The 18742-nt window shown below is 33.6% G+C and overlaps 1 protein-coding gene across 14 annotated transcripts in view; it reads left to right on the plus strand.

Annotated features, from left to right (window-relative positions):
- The window catches only part of LOC136846989 (bestrophin-4-like), a 199390-nt gene that overhangs the window by 145079 nt on the left and 35569 nt on the right, over positions 1-18742 (plus strand). For 5 of the 14 annotated variants that reach the window (XM_067118276.1, XM_067118249.1, XM_067118329.1 and 2 more), the window contains one exon: positions 15045-15174. The exons of 4 other annotated variants lie outside the window; for them this stretch is intronic. In XM_067118276.1, coding sequence (XP_066974377.1) covers positions 15063-15174 — 112 coding nt within the window. In that variant the 5' untranslated portion in view covers positions 15045-15062. Of the gene's footprint in view, positions 1-15044; positions 15175-16018; positions 16149-18742 lie in introns of all 14 variants that reach the window. 5 more of the 14 variants (XM_067118285.1, XM_067118293.1, XM_067118268.1 and 2 more) reach the window with 2 other exon arrangements.

The following is an 18742-nucleotide window of genomic DNA, read 5'->3' on the forward strand; positions in this document are numbered from 1 at the left end:
ACAATATTGAGTTTTTACCACTAGGCTTTTTGCTGAAAAATTTTGGGGGTATTGAGCATTTCATGAAATCTTGAGTGTAAGGCTGGAAACATGTTAGAAATGGAAATTAAAAAAGGATTCAAATATCATCTGTGTTAATCCTTGTGTCATGGTCTTGTCATTTCTGTCACATTCAGGTTTTCATTTCTCATTTTCTTGATTTTATACTATCTGGTCTCCATGAGTTTTTGTGGACATTGCAGTCTTTCAGTCTTTAAATGTGGACATCATTTTAATGGGTGTACAGTACAGTATATCTTATCATTATTTCTACAAATGTGACCAGTATTTCAAGTTGATTGAAAATGCTGTATGTGGTTATTGTTATTGTTTGAATTGTAATTACAGCATTACTGGCAAATTATATCAGTAGCTTAATAGTTTACTCATACATTTATGTTTAGCTATGGTTTTGAGTGTCATCATGATGCTTATCCCTTTGGAATTTCCCAGCTTTTCTGGTTTCTTCATTTTGGTTTCATAGTTATGCATTTTGATATGCCTTTCGGTTGCTGCCATTTTTCCATTAAGCAAGTAGCTGTAAACACTGTGGTTGTGGTCAGTTAACTGTAATATCCATTAGTCTGGATGGAAATATTTCATGAATCCAAACAAGGTTGATTCCTTCAAAAAAGGTGATGAGAGAAAATTTGTTTTTACTCAAAGATTTACAAGACAGTGAGGCTAATAATGGAGGAATATGTGCAATTTATTTCTAAAAAAAATGAACATTTATAAAAAAAACAAAGGTAAAACTTAGTTTTCAACATTTAGGGGAATTTGTGCACACTTAAATTGGTTATATATTTATATTGCCCCAAAATTGAGGTACATTGAGTGCTGTGATATGATTTTTTTCCTTGCAGTGTTCATGTTAAGACAGTTTGAATGTTGTGTGGCTAATTTTACTGTGATTGTACCTTTAAATTTGTTGTCAACAGTGAGGTGTGCAATTCAGAAGCTACAGTAACTACTGTGCAAAATTAGCAGTAGTTACTGCTTGATAGCCATTCTTTTACTACAGTTAAAATCCACTTCATATGATCATTAGGTGGGAGCAGTATGAAAATATTTTTATTTGGATACATTAAAATTGTATTCAGTTTCGTAAATATTTACATAAATGAAAATGTTTTTTTATTAGAAAACAAAGGGGTGGTGTGTTGATTTGTTTCCTCTCATCTTTGTTATGTATGGTATTATCAAGATGGTTGTTGGTACCTAAGTGTGTTGCAAGACCATAGGGCCTTGTGTATAGTGTAATTGGTATGCCAAACGTGGAGATAATAAATTTATTTTAATACTAGTGAAACAGGTGTAAAAGAATTTAACCTATGAGGATCATACAGTCTTATTGTTGAATGGAATCGTACTGTGTCCTCAGTTCATAATACACATACAGTAGTTTGTGCTCAACAGTCAAACTTATTGAGATTATGTCTAAGCCTGGTACTGGACTTGGAGTTCATGACATAAGAGGTGGCATAATTTTTGTCTGTGAGATAATTAAGCACTGGCTGAATTTCATGTCTATCCATTACCATAGACCCTGTCAAGAAAGTTTCAAGATACACTTTGGTGGTGTCCTTGAGGCAAAGGTTAACATGTTTCACACTTTGGCAGTGGTCTTGAGGCAAAAGTTAATATGTTTCCAAGAAGTTGCCCCAGTCATTGTTATTCTAAAGCCCAGCTGAATTGAAGCCAGCATTGTAAGTGGTTTCATTTGGTGGACATTGACATTCTCAGGCATATTCACGTTTGTCACTGACTTGACATATTTTATTGATGACCTATCATCAGGTGTTCTTGTAAACACGTGTGGTTGAAGAAGGAACTTGGACACTGAATAACAGGTTTCCATTCTTCTTAAGTGCACCACCTACGTTGATCATAGGGAGAAGCATGTTGGTTAACCCTCAGGTGTCATGTGGTGTAGACACTGCCACTTCCACCCCATTGTTCTGGTTTTGGGTGGTAAATAAGTTTTCATAATCACTCTGGCCTCATGGCTGCTTTCCTGAAAGCTTATCTGTGGAAAATCTCTAAGAACACATAGGGAAAATTGGTACTTTTTTAAATGCTACATAAAATGTAATGAGTATAGTTTTTGTTATTTGAGCTGCTCCAGTTTATGGTTGCATTTTTATTTGTCGTATGTTTTATATATTATATATATATATATATATATATATATATATATATATATATATATATATATATATATATATATATATATATATGGTATATATAAATTTTAAAATTGATTTTATAATAAAGATATGAGAAATATAATTAAGAAGTAAAAAATATCTTGAAAACCACATAGACCTGACATGTTTTAAGATTGTGAAAAGTAGATGAACTTTTATTATTGTTTTTTTCTGACATTAAGACACGATAAGGAAGTACACTGTATGTACTTCATGACACCACAACTTTCCCCTTATATCTTCCTTCATGAAATCATGGAGGAAGATGAAAGTCATTAGAGATCAGGTTTATTGAATGTCACTTAATGTGTAAAAATCACAAAGAGACATAAGACAACCCCTTGATGCATAAACTCTCAGGAAAGTTAATTTGTATCCCTTATTGTATAAGCCAAACAAAGAATAAATATACTGTGAGTACATATACTGAATTTTGGAGAGGTGTCAATGCATTAGTTGTCACCAAAGGATAAGTAGTATTGAATGGTGAGGTATCCTTTTTATGTCATTAATAAGTTCTGTTCATGAGTTGCTCAACTTGTTGACTGCTTAATTAGAGCAGTCACTTGTAATGGTTTGCAAATCAAGTCTACATGAAGCATTGCAGGATAACTTCCAGTGTGGCTATTTTATTAGTTTGTGAAGGAATCTGTGAGGGAGTGACTGAAAGAATGTCACCTTAATCCATCCTTGGGACTATCTAGACTATTTACTGCATATTGCCACTCCTGGTAAATTGCTTTAAGAAACCACAATTATCTGTCAGATCTTGCAAGGTCAAGTTGCAATTGTTTCCTCACAATACTGTCAATCATATATTTGGCTAATATTCATGTCCCTAATGCTCACAGGTTCAAAGTCATTTTATTGTCCAACAGAAGAAGGTAGTCTCACCATGTATGGACAGTCTGGATCCTTGCATATGTCTCAATCACATTGGAAGCTGGCTATTCCAGTGCTTATTGCCAATCATTTCCTATTTCTCCTCATGTAATTGTCATTTATATCTGGCCTCTTTTATTTCAGTGCTCAGCAAGTGATGAAAGAGTGAATTTTTCTTTTAGCAGATACTGATCATTCACCATTATCTTCGTGGATCACTGGGATTAATTAGCTTTGTAATCATCCTTAGAATTTAACTCTTTTGCAGTGTTTTGTTTCATTTCATTCAGTACTTTTGATACTTTGTGCATGAAGGCTAAGGTTTGTATCCTAGGAAAAATACAAATTACTTTAGAAATTAGTATTTTTTCTTATGGTTTGGTACAAAATTTAGGGGATTCTGTGGGCTTATTATTATCAGTGACTAGCTAATAAGCTGTTAACGAGTTAGCAGTGTAAAGTGAGTTGTTTGTGCCAATTACTTTCTTTTCCCTTGGGTAATTTTTGCCAAGCTTGGTGACTGGCTGTTTGTTTTCCGCATATTTACCATGTAATTTTTTAGGCTTGGTTTATCGCATTCATGATCTGCTTCGTTATCTCAAGGTAGGTCGATTTTATTTGTAATTTATTGTACTTTTCTTGAATTTATTATGGAATAATAATTATGTCAGTTGCTGCTTTCTTAAATGCATTGTTTTTTGTGAACTTGCTGTCTTTTGCAGTGCTTCAGCATGCTTTTCAAGGCTTCATCATTAATAATGAAGAGTTTCCTTGTCTAGCGAGGGCTAACAGGATTTATGTACAGAGGACCAAAGACTCCAAGGCAACAACATCTCCAAATTATTCCTCTCCTTACCTTAGCTGTTGGCTAAGGCAAGTTATTCTAATAGCAAAGCAGAAGTAGTAAGAATGCAAGTCCAAAGCACTCCTTACTTCTCTTACCTGTAAACATAATTTGGATTTGATTTCAATTTTGTGCATAGATAATAATATCATTTGTTTTCACATTTGTTTTAAAGATGTTTCATATAAGTGGATGGGCTTATACCTGTTGAGGCTGGAGAAGAAGTAGAAGAATAATCATCTTCCACTTCCTTGTAGCTCATCCCCACCTTTCATTCTTGGCCCCGTGACTCTCTTTTATTTATGAGTATTATCAAGAGATGATTCGGAAAGGACTGGTCTTGACAGGTTTGGTTTATTATCTGTTGATGTACTGGTGTCATTTTGTTTCCCTTTCTTGTCAGTTTGTTTAAATTCAGGCTGGGGTTCTTGTATTGAGCTTAGTACTTCGTATCTATTACTGAGTGATGTATGTTTAATTGGAGGAGAGGATGAGGGGGAACGTCTCCTCTTTTGGTGCTTTTGCTCCTCAGTCTCCATTAAATCAAGCAGAGACTCTGCCTGAGACAATTCCAAGGTGGTTGGGTTAAGTGCCATCCTATCCTCCTTGGATGCTTGTGCTCCAGCCTCAACAGGCCGAGTGCCTGACCCAGATGGCTGGGCCACTACCACAGGGGTTGATGCATCTGCTACATTAGAGGGTGCTGCCACTGCACCCCTAGTGGCAGACAGGGGTAGTGGCTTAAGAACTTCTGCATAGCTCCTAGGTTGTTGTCCTAATTGTCCTTTTGCAAAACCGTTACTTATATGCTCTGCATTGGCTTTATTTAGTGCAGACAGTTCAAATTTGTAAATTTCACAATTTTTGTTATTGGATTTATGTTCCAGTTGACAATTAACACATTTTGCTTTTCTATTACATTCATCACCATGATGGACACCAGAGCAGTTTATACAAATTTTAGCACTTTTGCAGTTTTTTGATGAGTGGTTAATCTCAAAGCAATGATAGCACTGCATTGGTCTTTGCTGTAAAGGGCGTACTCGTACCCTTTCATTTTCAAATATGACATGAGAAGGTACTTCAGAGTCTACAAAGGTTAAAATGACCATGTTGGCAGTAGCTGCCTTTCTCACTCTCCAAACTGAAGTGGGACTCATTTCTAGAATTTCTTCTTCTGTCATGTCATAAAGGTCTTTATCAAAAAGTACTCCTCTCCCATAACTAAAGCTTAAGTGGGGCTTGATCTTCGTAACCATTTCATCATTTTTTATGTCCAACAGGGTCAGCATATATGCTTGGGTTGTGGATTTGGCATGAATAAGAATGGTGTTCTTCCCAAAACGAGAAATATGACCACTCTTTATTCCTCCCACCTTTTTCTAAAGAAACCTGCAAAATTTGTAGTTATAATTTTCCTCCTTGGCTGAAGCTACCACCCACATAGAAGGTTTAGGAGGCCTTATTTCTGCATTCTGGTTTCTCTCTGGTTTATTCTGAGCTCACTTAGATGGCGCATAAATGTCCATGTCTTTGGGAACTTTGTCTGTTAAGGCTCCCTGTACTGTAGCTTGACTTATTTGTATGGCACTTATCATACTACTAGCCTTTAGAGCCTCATCATGGCTACTAAAGGTAACCCACGCTTCCCATTTACATTCAATATCAATAAAGTTCATCCTGATTTCTACAACAGTTCCAAATGATTTCAGAGCTGTCAAGATCATTTCATAATCACAGCAGACTGGTAAGTCTTCGATATGGGAGCCCCCCAGGAAGAAATGTATACTTCTTGGGTAATTAACTGCTAAATCTCATATGCATGTAGTAATGTACTATTTCTCCAGTCTGAAAGCATCATATGTGATACAAGCGTCTTGTTTACTTGTCAGTGGTTTTAACCACTGAGTGAGCTACTAAAGCCTATGAGATACTAACATTCCTGACTTGTTCCAGCCCCCAGGTGCTCACCTGGATTCTTCAGGCACACACAAACACTAGCATTCAATATCCCAGTCTCCCACCTTTATAGCAATTTGGGCATATACAGTTATTTGAATAATTGGGTTCTGTTGAAGCAAACTTGAGTTTTTTGCATATAAATCCATCATATAAGGAGTGGCCTCTTTCCAGACCCATGAATTTTGATGTTTCACAGTAATTTTACTGAAAAGATGAAAAAGGTATTGAGACATAACTTGAGGCTTCAGATGGACATGCATAGTGAAAATACCTTTTTCAGAGAGATAAATGACCATAACCTGAGAAGATTCAAGGCATGAATATAAGGCATTTATATGATTACATAGAGGGTTTATATGAAAAAGTTCAGTAACTATGTGTTCAAAACAAAGTCTTGTATAGCAGCAAATTAAGGTAGCTGGCTGTGGTAGGGATCAATTGTCTCATTCCTAAAGTAGAAATTCCAGGCAAGTGACAAGACTACCAATAAAGCATATATTTACAAGTTTGTCAACAAAATACTAGACAAATCAGGCCTCTGTAGAACCTTTAGGTCCTTAACAGCCAATTGCTTCTGTTTTTTTTGTCTCCTTAGTAGCCTTCTGAGTGCTGCAGTTTGAGTTTGCAGTTTTAATTTTTAACTTCAGATTTTTATAATCTTTTTATCCAAGTTTCTTCTTTGCTTAAGGTATTTGTCCTCTTTGAATTTTTATACTATGTATCTGAGAGTAAAATAATTCTCCCATAGGATTTTGGAGCGGTTCTCTTTGACAGAAGAAGAATTTTGTAGCCATTGGTAGACTTTCTCATTGATGTTGGAGGTTTTAATTGGCAGTAAGAATCTTAGCCAGAAAAATATTGGCAATTTGATAACTTGATACACTTCAGTTGACCGGAACCAATGTCTTAGAGGAGTATGTCTGTTCTTCTCCATACTCCCATTTTCACTTATTCATCGCATATTCTGCTGCCACTTTGATAAAAGATATTTCATCTTCATACAATGTTGATATTGAATTTTGCCTTACAGTTTGTGTGTAGTCAGTCCAGTTTGTAAACTGACTTTGTTTCTTTAAATTTATTTGTATGTTTGCCATATTTAATTTTGCATTATTTGCAGTTTGACAGCATTTCTTTTAATAATGGTTTATACTTGGATTTATTTATTTTGCAGCTTTTCTGCGAGGTGTTTTTTAACTTTCATCTCCATTTGTGGTTTGCCAGTCTTATGCATAAATTATTTACCCTTGGTGTTATAGTATTTTGGGAATTATTTGTGTTATGCAGTGCCTATTTCATTGCTTTAGTTTACATTTTTTATGACAGTATGAGCAAGCTTAGTTGCAAAATTCGTTATCTTTATGCTTAAATATAGTTTTTGTATGGATCTCTTGACGACTATTTTTAGCATAAGTAATTACACATCTTGCTTTATTTATTTTGTACTTGGTTTGGTATTTTACAATGTGCTTATGATTCAGTAACCTTATTTGCAAATTGGGCCACCTTTATGCTTAATTGAATTTGCACTTATATCTATACTCTCATGATGCCTTGACAGTCGTCTCATAAATCTTTTTTTTTTTTGTTGTTGTCTTTTATGTAATATGCTTAGACGGTGGCCACTTACATTATTTTCATTACATGAATTTAGAGGACCTTACTAATGTTTAGGGTGGAATTCTCGTTCTAATGTTCAGGGTGGAATTCCCCCCTAGTTTTCAACATCTCTATTTAAAGTCTTTAATAGCATAAGAATGATATATTTCTCTGTTATTATTTCACCGGCTGACACGGGACCCTGATCCAGAAAAAGGATTTTGACAAAGGAAAAATCTATTTCTGGGAGGGCCCATGTCACCTGGTGACCTCCACTGTTTTTTTTCATTCTCTCCCTCCCATGGTAAACATCATTCTAGTGGGGTGGGTGCTAACATGGAATGCGATTAGTGTTGCCTTGTGTACAGTCTGCGAGTGGTGCATGGGCTTGTATGGCACCCTCTCGTTGGGACTTTTGACATTGGGAATCTTTATAGGGCAGGGTCCCGTGATTGTGACACTCTCACCCTTTTACCATATACGACTCCATTTCTTGGAGCTCGCTCTGGTGGTAGTAACCCCAGCTTTACATTTAGCTTTTCTCTGGTATCTAGCAACGGAATTACCTAGAAATAAGTGCTGAATAGATTATTTCACCGGGTGACACGGGCCCCTCCCCAGAAATAGATTTTTCCTTTGTCAAAATCCTTTTTTGCCTTGTGTATGACCTGCGCTAACTTTTCAGTTTTAGTTCTCCCAGGAATATTGTGTACTAATTTTGTACACACATTGGTAATTTTGTAGATTACAATTTCTTTTCTCATATTTTGGACTTTCATTCAAAAGTTGGGTTCCAGTTTATGCTTTATTTTTTGTCTTTTGACACTAGCAAACTTTCCATAGATTTGTAGTGTTGTTTTTGTTTTTTGTTTCATCATCATTGCTAAGTTCATCAAGATATGCTCTAGATAGAACAGCGGAAGCTGTAGCTTCTAGGACCAGATCAAATATACTTTTCATAAGTTAACCTTACTAACTCTGAAACCCACATACACACACACAGAAAGGATAATTCGAATGGAATGCTGTCAGTTAGATCACTGCTGAACTGGGAACTGGGGATAACACCCTGGTATGCGAGGCAGTTAGCCTGCCCAGGTAAAGCCTTAGGCACAGTGGTACTTATGTTCCAGCTTCTTTTATGACTTGTGTGGCTTAGTTGGCAGCAGCCTTGCCTTTTAGTTGAAAGACCTGGGTTTGATCCTGATGTGAGTCAGAAATTTTTTATGTATATACATTATATATATATATATTATATATATACATTATATATAATTTATATATATATACATTGTGTCACCGACTTACGGTAGGGGATCCGTTCCAGCACTGCGCCATATGTTGATTTCCACCGGAAGTTGGTTTTTCACTGTTATCGGTGCTTTAATGTTACAGCATTGTAAGCGCTGTTAACTTGATGCCTATTCTTGCCGTTAACGCCGTCAATGGTGCTTACGGCGCCATAACTTGATGCAACATCAACTTATGACACTGTAAAACGGCGTTAACAGCACTGAAAAGGCGCAGTAAGATCGAATCTGCTGTAAGTCACTGTTGCCATAAGTCGGTGACGCACTCTCTCTCTCTCTCTCTCTCTCTCTCTCTCTCTCTCTCTCTCTCTCTCTCTCTCTCTCTCTCTCTCTCTCTCTCTCTCTCTCTCTCTCTCTCTCTCTCTCTATATATATATATATATATACACACACAGTATATGTATAATATATATAAACAGTATATATACTTTATATATTATATATGTATATATACACACCCTCGCACACAGACAGTCCCTGGTTATTGGTGGGCTCGTTTATAGGTGATCCGGTTTTACGGGGCTTGCCTAGTGCCGAAAATCACCGATTTCCTCTTATTGGCGCCCGATAATCAAAAATCACAGTCGGTTATTGTCGATAATAGGAGACTGGCCATTCATATATTATATGCTGTATGTATATATATATATATATATATATATATATATATATATATATATATATATATATATATATATATATATATATATATATATATATATATATATATATATGTATATGTATATGTATATGTATATATTATATATATATATATATATATATATATATATATATATATATATATATATATACATATATATATATATATATATATATATATATATATATATATATATATGTATATGTATATGTATATGTATATGTATATATATTATATATATATATATATATATATATATATATATATATATATATATATATATATATATATATATATATATATATATATATATATATATATATATATATATATGTATGTATTATGTATATGTATGTATATATATATATATATATATATATATATATATATATATATATATATATATATATATATCACAGGCAGTCCCTGGTTTATGACAGGCGTTCCAGTTTTACGCCGCGTCGTAAACCGAAAAGCGTCATAAACCGAAAAATCGTCGAAAAGCGTCAAAAATCCTAAGAAAACCTTACTTTTAATGCTTTGGGTGTATTGAAAACGATGTAAACTGCATTTTTATTGAGTTTTTCATAAAAAAAACCAGCAAATTTTTATTCTGCCGTTTTGGAGCCATATTTCTTCCATCGGATCGGTGTACAATGCGTCGCAACCCTGGAACGTGCATCGTAAACCGGGAAATAATTACTGATGAATATATTTGAAAAGCGTCGTAACCTCGGAACGTCGTAAGCCGAACCCGTCGTAAACTGGGGACTGCCTGTACATACATACGTACATACATAGACACACACATGCACACACAGATAGTGTATATTAAATATATATTTTTGATAGCAAAAGGAGTTGCACTCTCATGGTCCCCCCAGGGCTTCATAAGACAGGCCAACCAATTATAAAGAATTCTCGTGTAGTTGGTCTTGGCCAGAATAGTGCATGTTGGTTCAGTGATAGAATATAAAGGACCCGGGACAGGAGGGCTCAATCTCCTGTCATACGACTGCCTCGGCTCTCACTAATTCTCACTCGCACAGATGTGACCACAGCATACTTCGGACATCTTCATTACACTTTTCTGTCCAAGAGTTCACTAGTTCCCAGGTTTTGCTCTGGAAATCATGTTCGACTATGCATTTTTGACTCATCCTAACATCAGTCAAGTTGAGTACTTGGTTTCAGGACCCAGTGAAAAGTTTTACTTCCTTAGAATTTTAACGGGTAGGCTTATACTGTACTTGTTTAAATTGGGCACCAGTAGGTTTCTTGCAAGGCGAGAAATTAAGAGTGGATCGCTAAGCTATGCTGTAATTGCCATGCTTTTTTTTTTTTTTTTTTTTTTTTTAACAAAGTGATAATTAGCATTTAGGCAATAATAGACAATTTTTTTATTGAAGCTTTTTACTGTATGCAGTGACCTTTGAAACATTGATAGATAATTTGAAGTTATTGAAAGGTAAATTGGGTTAGCCTAGCTTCTTATTTATGAAACATAAAAGTTATTGTAGTTCCCAAACATGTTTGACTTACTAGCCTTGGTGTTTACTAGAGGCCAGTATGTATTTCCTTGGTAGTATTTTATAATCAAACATAATTGTTTTATATTGACAGTTCCTAGTTATCCTTAATATGTATCGGTGTTATTTTCAATGCTGAAGGTATACATTCATGCAGATCTACTCCCAATTGGTATTACTCCACCAGTGGTGACATCACAGGTGTTGAGAAAGTTTTCATGACTTTGTCTTTTTTATAAGGCAATACAAAAGTACTTTTTTGTAGTGGTGAACTTTGCCAAACAATTTTAAATTTTAAAATCTTATAGATACTGATTTTATATATTTTTTGTATGATAATTCCAATGATTATTGATTTTATTTATGTACCAATTGAGTAGCTTATAGGCTACATAACCTTGACCTTGTGCTTGGGAATGGACTGGGTAATCTAAGGTTATGAAATGTGTAGAATTATGTTAAGAAGCATTTGTGAGTAAATCCTTTTGAGGGAATGTTATTGTAGTATTGGAAATTAATATTTTAATACATTACTACTATTTTTATGGATATGACCCATTGATCATGTTTCCTTACGTCATACCATGCTTTGCAAAGTTTTTGTCTGCATTGCTTATCCTTGTATTTTGTTTTTGTCATCCGCATCTTAATCTATCAGTTATTTAATAAGTTCTGCCAATTCTTCATTGATTGAAACTTTATTATGGCTTTCAATAAATTCCAATTTTTCATCTGCCTTATTGCCAGATGCTTCTCTATGACTTCTCATGCTACCCAGAGAATTTCCATTACTTGAACTCCAAGGAAATCTTTTAAAATCATTCAAGACTTCCCTTTATAAAAGATTACAACATACACTGACTGTTTTGGGTTTCAGTTGGTCCAGTGGAGATTTCATGAATTTGATTGCATTCACAATGGTGAATGGCTTCCAAAACTCCATGTTGTAAATATTAAGAGTTATCATCAGTGGCTCTTTGGATGCGGTCAACCACCAGATGAGTGTATGTAGTACAGAATTATCATTATTTTTGTCGAGTATTATTATTATTATTATTATTATTATTATTATTATTATTATTATTATTAGTAATTACGTGAGTCCACCGACATTTTTGTTACAGGACTGAGCTGCCATGCTCAATATGGTTCCCCTCATGAAATTTTATGTCAGTATTAACTTTTGTACGTAAATATTTGCAAAAGATTGCATGCCTGTTTTTATTCAGCTCTACCAGTCAGGTACAGTTCAACTGGAAAATAAACATTAAGGGTGTTAGCTGGTGAAAGATTCTAGCATTGTATTGTATAAAATTATGCAACTCAGTTTTGCATCTGGTAGTGTAAAAGATGTGCAAAAATGTGTTGCAAATATATTTTTGTATTTTTTATGGAATGATTTTGTCACAAAGTAATTAAAGTGTGTATCCTTAATTTTATTCATTCATGAATAGTAATAAACAATTATCAGATATGATAAGTTAACAATGGTATCCTGGGATAAATTTTGTTCAGGGTTACCTACGAATCTGAATGATTAATTATTAGTTCTCAAACTTTTCTGTTCATTAAAACTGTACGTGTATTGATTAAAAGTCTCAGAGTATTAGTATCCAGTATACAATTCTGGAGGTATTATATAATGCTGTTCGTATCTCTTGTAGCATCAGTTATGACTTTGCTTGCTATCAGTTGTGACGTCACATGCTATCAGTCATGCATTTTTAGCATCACCTGCAAGTGTGCTGCACAACTTACTGTACAAGTACCCCTAATGTATCAATTCGAGCATCTTCTTGTTTTCTTCATCAGTTTTCTCAAGCAGTTACAGATGATCCATTTTTCAGTTCTGAAGAGATTCTATTGTACCTTTATTCTTTTATACATTCATGGCAAAATACACAGGTCACTGTCAGAATGAACATTTTAAATTTCTGTCAACACCAAGTATAATCTTAATGGCCACCTTTTGTAGGATTTCTTTTACCATGAGTAAAGAATATTAGAATGGATCTGTTATGAAGCTTCAGAGGACATAAGTATACTGTAGGATATGTTTTTCACGCTTAAACATCTGTCCAGAAATTATAAATTGCTAGTGTAGTTAGATTATGCATAGGTCCTGAATTGTTATGAGATATTCAGAGTTGTTTTATATTTGCTCCAGAGTGATTTTAACTTTTAAAATCCCAGATACTTTATTAATCTGTTTTATCTTCAAAATATTGCATAGCTATAAATTTCAGCTAATGTGTATTGTCCACTTGCAAATGTTTGAGTGACTCCTGTACAACATTGGTGTAATGTATCAAGTATTTAAAAGTATGACAAATTATTAAAAATGATCTCAAATTAGGTTAGAATTTTTTTCTCTTACATGGCACCTGGCAAGTTTGCAGTGTTGCGAATACACCCCACTTCACTTCTTTGCCTCTTATTTTATCTTTAATTGTCTGAGACTTGGACATAAACATTCTTGATGGATTTGTCTCCTTGCTTTGTTTTAATTTTACTCTGTTTAAAAGAAAGTAGAACCGAACATGTATTCATATGATTATAGGTTTAATTTCAGCTTTTGTCACTTCACATATTTGCCATATTGTCAGATTTATAAGGTTTTACTTGACACCTGTAATCTCTAGGTTTATCATATTTTTACAAATATAATTAGTGTATTTGAAAAATCCCTAAATATCTGTGAGTCAAAAGCTGTGAATTTCAGTCTTTGTGGTCTTCTGTTTGCACTAAATGTTTACCAAAATTGATGTGTATTTGTATATTGTAGCTAAAAGTATTTTTATATCAAGCCTTTTGTGCAGTATTGCGTATGAATCTATTTGAATTTAAGTATAATACTAAAACTTGGGAATATCAAAGGTCTTTGTTGATGCTAACTGTTTTGTATTTTCATGCAATGCAGTGTAGTGAGAGGTACTTATGTTATTTCTCATTTCATTGTGTGTACAAGGTAAATTGTTTTTATACTTACGTCCTCAAAGGGAATAGTGTTTGTTGGTCTTGAAAAAGTACTGGGGTCTAAGTTTATCTCATAAAAGAGTTTTATTCGTTTAAAATGTAATGCAGTACTTAATGCTCTGTACAACCCTTCCATAACCTTTTTTGGGAGTAGGCACTGTAATGGGCTGATGTATGTTGCAGTGGTTATGTACTTTACATAGTAAAACTTGCATTATTTTTTAATAGATTTTATTCACAAATTATTGCTGTGCTCCTTGTGGTGGAAACATTTGTCTCTACTTAGTACTCTTCATGTTTTTTGTTTAAAGATCATAAATGTTTTGTGACTTACTTTGTGCTCTCAGTTTTTTAGTTTAAATCTAAGCCTGATGATATTGTAGATTTTAATTTTAAATGTGTGATTGAGAACTTGAGATTTTATTTTTGTTATGATGTTGGTACGAGAACTTAATTTTTATGAAAAAAGATTCTCGCCAATTCTTTCAGATTCCTTTTGATTTACTCCCTTGAGAGTTTGTTTTGAACATTCAAATTTTTTTTCCCCAGTTAGAAACAGTAGTTACGACTAGTTATAGTAGACTGTTATGATTTTACTGAGTAAAACGTTTTGGCAACGTTATTCCTTTATTTAGTCAATTTTATCATCACTCCCAAGTATCTTGTTTTTTACTTACATATATTCATAATTTATTTTATTTGCTGTATATAGAGCGTTCCAGCTTTCTGTTTATTAGTAATTTTAATCAGAAAACAATAGGACTAAATTTGTATAATGTATACCAAAATACCAATCTGTTTATACAGAATAGAATTGCCGTAGGAAGTTCTTGACAGCATTGATCATGGGTCCATATAATACATTGTGTGGTCAAAGTAGAATTATTTAGGTTATGTTATTTGCTTTTGTTTGAGCGATCCATAGAGGTCATAGTTTTGTACTCTTTCATGACAGGTTGACAGATTGCTGTTTTTTTCGTCTTCATTTGCAGAAATTTAGAGTAATTTATTCATTGTAGGTGTTTGTTACAGGATGAACGTGGCAGGCTTATGAGGCGGACTATAATGCGGTACTGTAACCTTTCAGTGCTATTCACGTTCATAATGATAGCACCTGGAGTTAAGAAGCGCTTTCCAACTAGAGACCATTTAGTTGAAGCTGGTAAAATACTTGATTGCTTACAATGGGCATTTTCTCTTAGGCTTGAATTTTATTCTAATTATGAAGCTTATACTTTTCTCTTATCTGTTCTAACATTTTACATTAACACACTTATTACTAGGCTTTCGTGTGATGTTCTGTATAACATCTTTTGTGTATTTGTAGTTTGGATGGAAGTAAATGTGTTGTCATCTAGTCCTTGCGCTTAATAATCATTTGTTGAAACTGAAACTGTCTGCACGTCTGACTTTATGGTGTAGTATTGAATGGTACAGGTTACATTACAAGGATATTGTTCAGGATGTAGTGAAATAAATTATATCTATCTGAAAGTATAAGAACTTATGGGGGGGGAAAAGGCTCATTTAATAATACTGTGCACAGCTGTAACAATGGTAAGTGGTTAATTGATAGGCATTGTTAAACAGCAGATACTGACCAACAGTTGTCCTCTGGTTACAAAAATCATTATCATGGAGGTGTTGTATAAATTCCAAAAGCTGCAAGAAAAGGAACTGATTTTTGTCTTATGGATTAGTTTTTTTAACAGATTCTGCAAATTGTATGGAAAAAGATTTGGGACAAATATACTAAAATATTTAAATATGATTAGATTGCAGGTACAGATTCAAGAACTAAACAGGAGTACTGAGAAGTTAACTATCATATTATGTTTATTTTAGCTTATTTTAGACATTTCTGTGAAATGCACTTGGAAAGCTGAATAATTTTCAAGAAAAAAGACTGGGTGTGCTTAAATTCTAATGTCTCTTCAATTTCATAATTAGAATATCTTTTGTATTTTCCACTTTTCTGTTTTTATTTGTCGTAATATTCATTACAGGATGAACGTTGCAGAAGAATGAGACGAACTATAATGAGATACTGTAACCTTTCAATGGTATTTACATTGACTATGATAGCTCCAGCAATAAAGAAGCGATTTCCTTCTAGAGACCATTTAGTGGATGCTGGTAAAGAAATTTGAGTTTATCAGGATGCAAGCTTGAATTATATGCTAATTTTTTTTAAAGTTTTTTTTTTGTAACATCACAAGTTTTGAAATACCTTGTGGCACATAAATGTTTTAGATTTTTTTTTTGTAATACACTGCAATATTTGCTTTAAGATTTCAAATGAATTGTCACTTTGCTTTTGCTTTAGTTCACGTAATTACTTATGCTGACATTTGAAATGCAGCACTTCATAAAATAAACCATTTGTACAGCAAATGTACATATTTGTCATTGAATAATGCACAGCTTTTTTTTTTAGAATACAAAGGTAAATTGCACATGTAGTACTGTATTGGTTTGAAAGTTAATAGTAGATTGAAGGTGGTAACTGTGGAAATAAGCAAAACACAGTAGGTGATAAAGAAGTTATAACTGACAATTTCAGAGAAACTACAGCTACAGCTGCATAGCAAAAACTAGAGTAGAAAAGCATATTTAACTGAGCTCAATAAAACTCTTTAGTATTGCTTGAAAAGAATGATATTGAACAAAGAATTTGGGACAGAAAGCCAGCCTACTCAGGTTTTTGGGCTTAGGGAAAAAAGTTACTAGTAATCAAAAGGAACAAGTCTTGTCATTAACCTGGAACTAATTTCATATAATTTGAATGTAGTCTTTCATCTTTGAGAATTTGCATTGCTTTCCTCTTTCTAAATATACTAATTTGGATATCGTCTTCATTGCCTTGAAAAGCTGCTGAACTGCATGCTGTTGTGTCTTCTACAGTCACTAAGCATTTCATTTCAAGTCACAATGTTGAGATAACATCCCAGTGTGCCATTTTATCATTACTTTTTTCTCCTGTGTGCCTGTATCACAAGGGTCTTTGGGTCTTCGTAGATGCTAGTGAAGGTTTGCTTTCACTTTAGTTCAAGTAAGTAAACATATTTTCACTCTTAAGGGCTGAACTAAACATGAATTTTGGCATGTTAGTTCATTTGAATAATAGAGAATGAGGTGCAGGATAAAATGAGTATAATTTTATAAATACTGTATAAACTTTCTTAATTCTTTTCCTTTTGTTGAGACTGAAATTTTGATTCTCCATTTTTTGTGTGTGCCATGGCCCATCTTCCCTTTGCTTAACAGGCCAAAGCCCACCAGTGATGGAGCAGTATTTTTACTCTGTATATGCTTCTATGAAAATTGATTTTTATAGAAAATGCTCGCTATGACTTACATTAATATTTCTAGGATTCAAAAAAAAAAATTTAAGTCATCATGGCCCACCTGGAAACACTGTGGCCTGCAAGTGGAATCATACTCTACTGGTTGAGAATTACTGACTTAGGATATACGTACAGTACTTTTTGTGTTTCTGTCCATGCTGAATTTCAGACAGAGCTAGTTCATCTTTGCTATTGTAATTTACACTTTTCTTTAAATTTACATATTTCATATATTTATAAGATTTTAGTATATAATTTACTGGGTTACTTAAAGTAGGTTATTAGTCCTGGTATGGAGAAATAATTGAATCAAGAAATGTTTTCTAGAGATGAAAGTCTAAAAGACTTTAGGGTAGTATTTTGTCTCAAACTTGCAGACATCCTAATTAGATTCCTTGCTTCAGGAGACTGTAGGCTTGTAAATTATATTCCCGATCTGACTGACAGTCTCTTTTCATAGTTATTTTTTTAGTTTATTTTCATGGTCAAGTCTTCTGATGTTGTCTTTTGATATAGGCCTTACTTTGAAAATTCTCAAATATAGTGCCATATTTAAATTTTATACTTGAAGTTGAGGAAGAGAACTGATACGTCTTTCAAGCTTTCAGTACTTAATATGTATTGATTATAATTCATTGCAAATTTGTTTTAGAAATAAATCTGATATTCTTAAAGTTACACTGGGGTTATTGGTGTGCAAAAAAAGTTTATCTTGAAATTTCAAATGTTTAAGATTAAAGATACATGCTGTACTACAGTACTACAAACATTGGCAAAGTTTTCATCTTTCAACTAAAGACATTGCTTAAAAGTAATGGTTCTTGTTTTCTATTTCAGAATTTTGTAATGTATGAGTTGTCATCCATGTGGCTGTCATATTGTGGAATCTTTGATTTTTTTTATTAGAGACCTGATAACTTCATTGTGAAAAATAATCCATTATTGTTTTCAAAACAGACTTCATATTTTACCCATTAAATTATTAGAAAAGCAGAACTTTGAAACTATTTTTTCAGCAGAGTTTGATCAAATGCTAATAATCCATTGAGGCTCTGATGACATGTTGATGCATTGTATGAAATCCAATATCGATCCAGTTGATGGATCAGAGGGTCATGTCACATTTTATAATTAATTCATTAACAGTCACACGTATGCATCATGAAAAGGAAATTTTTTGCTTGTTATCCTAAGATGCTCACTTACTTACTCTAACTCTCTCAGTCGTATATTGTTGCTTGTACTGCTTAAATTAAAGATATTTTGTATACTCATGCCGTATATGTTAGTCTCTGATATTTTTCTTGTTTTTTGTTTGTTTGAAAGGCAGTACATTTGTGAATCAGTGGAAAATCTATTAGTATATTAAAGCACTATCATTAA

Source organism: Macrobrachium rosenbergii, chromosome 2 (genome assembly GCF_040412425.1).
Source record: "Macrobrachium rosenbergii isolate ZJJX-2024 chromosome 2, ASM4041242v1, whole genome shotgun sequence".
Classification (NCBI taxonomy): domain Eukaryota; kingdom Metazoa; phylum Arthropoda; class Malacostraca; order Decapoda; family Palaemonidae; genus Macrobrachium; species Macrobrachium rosenbergii.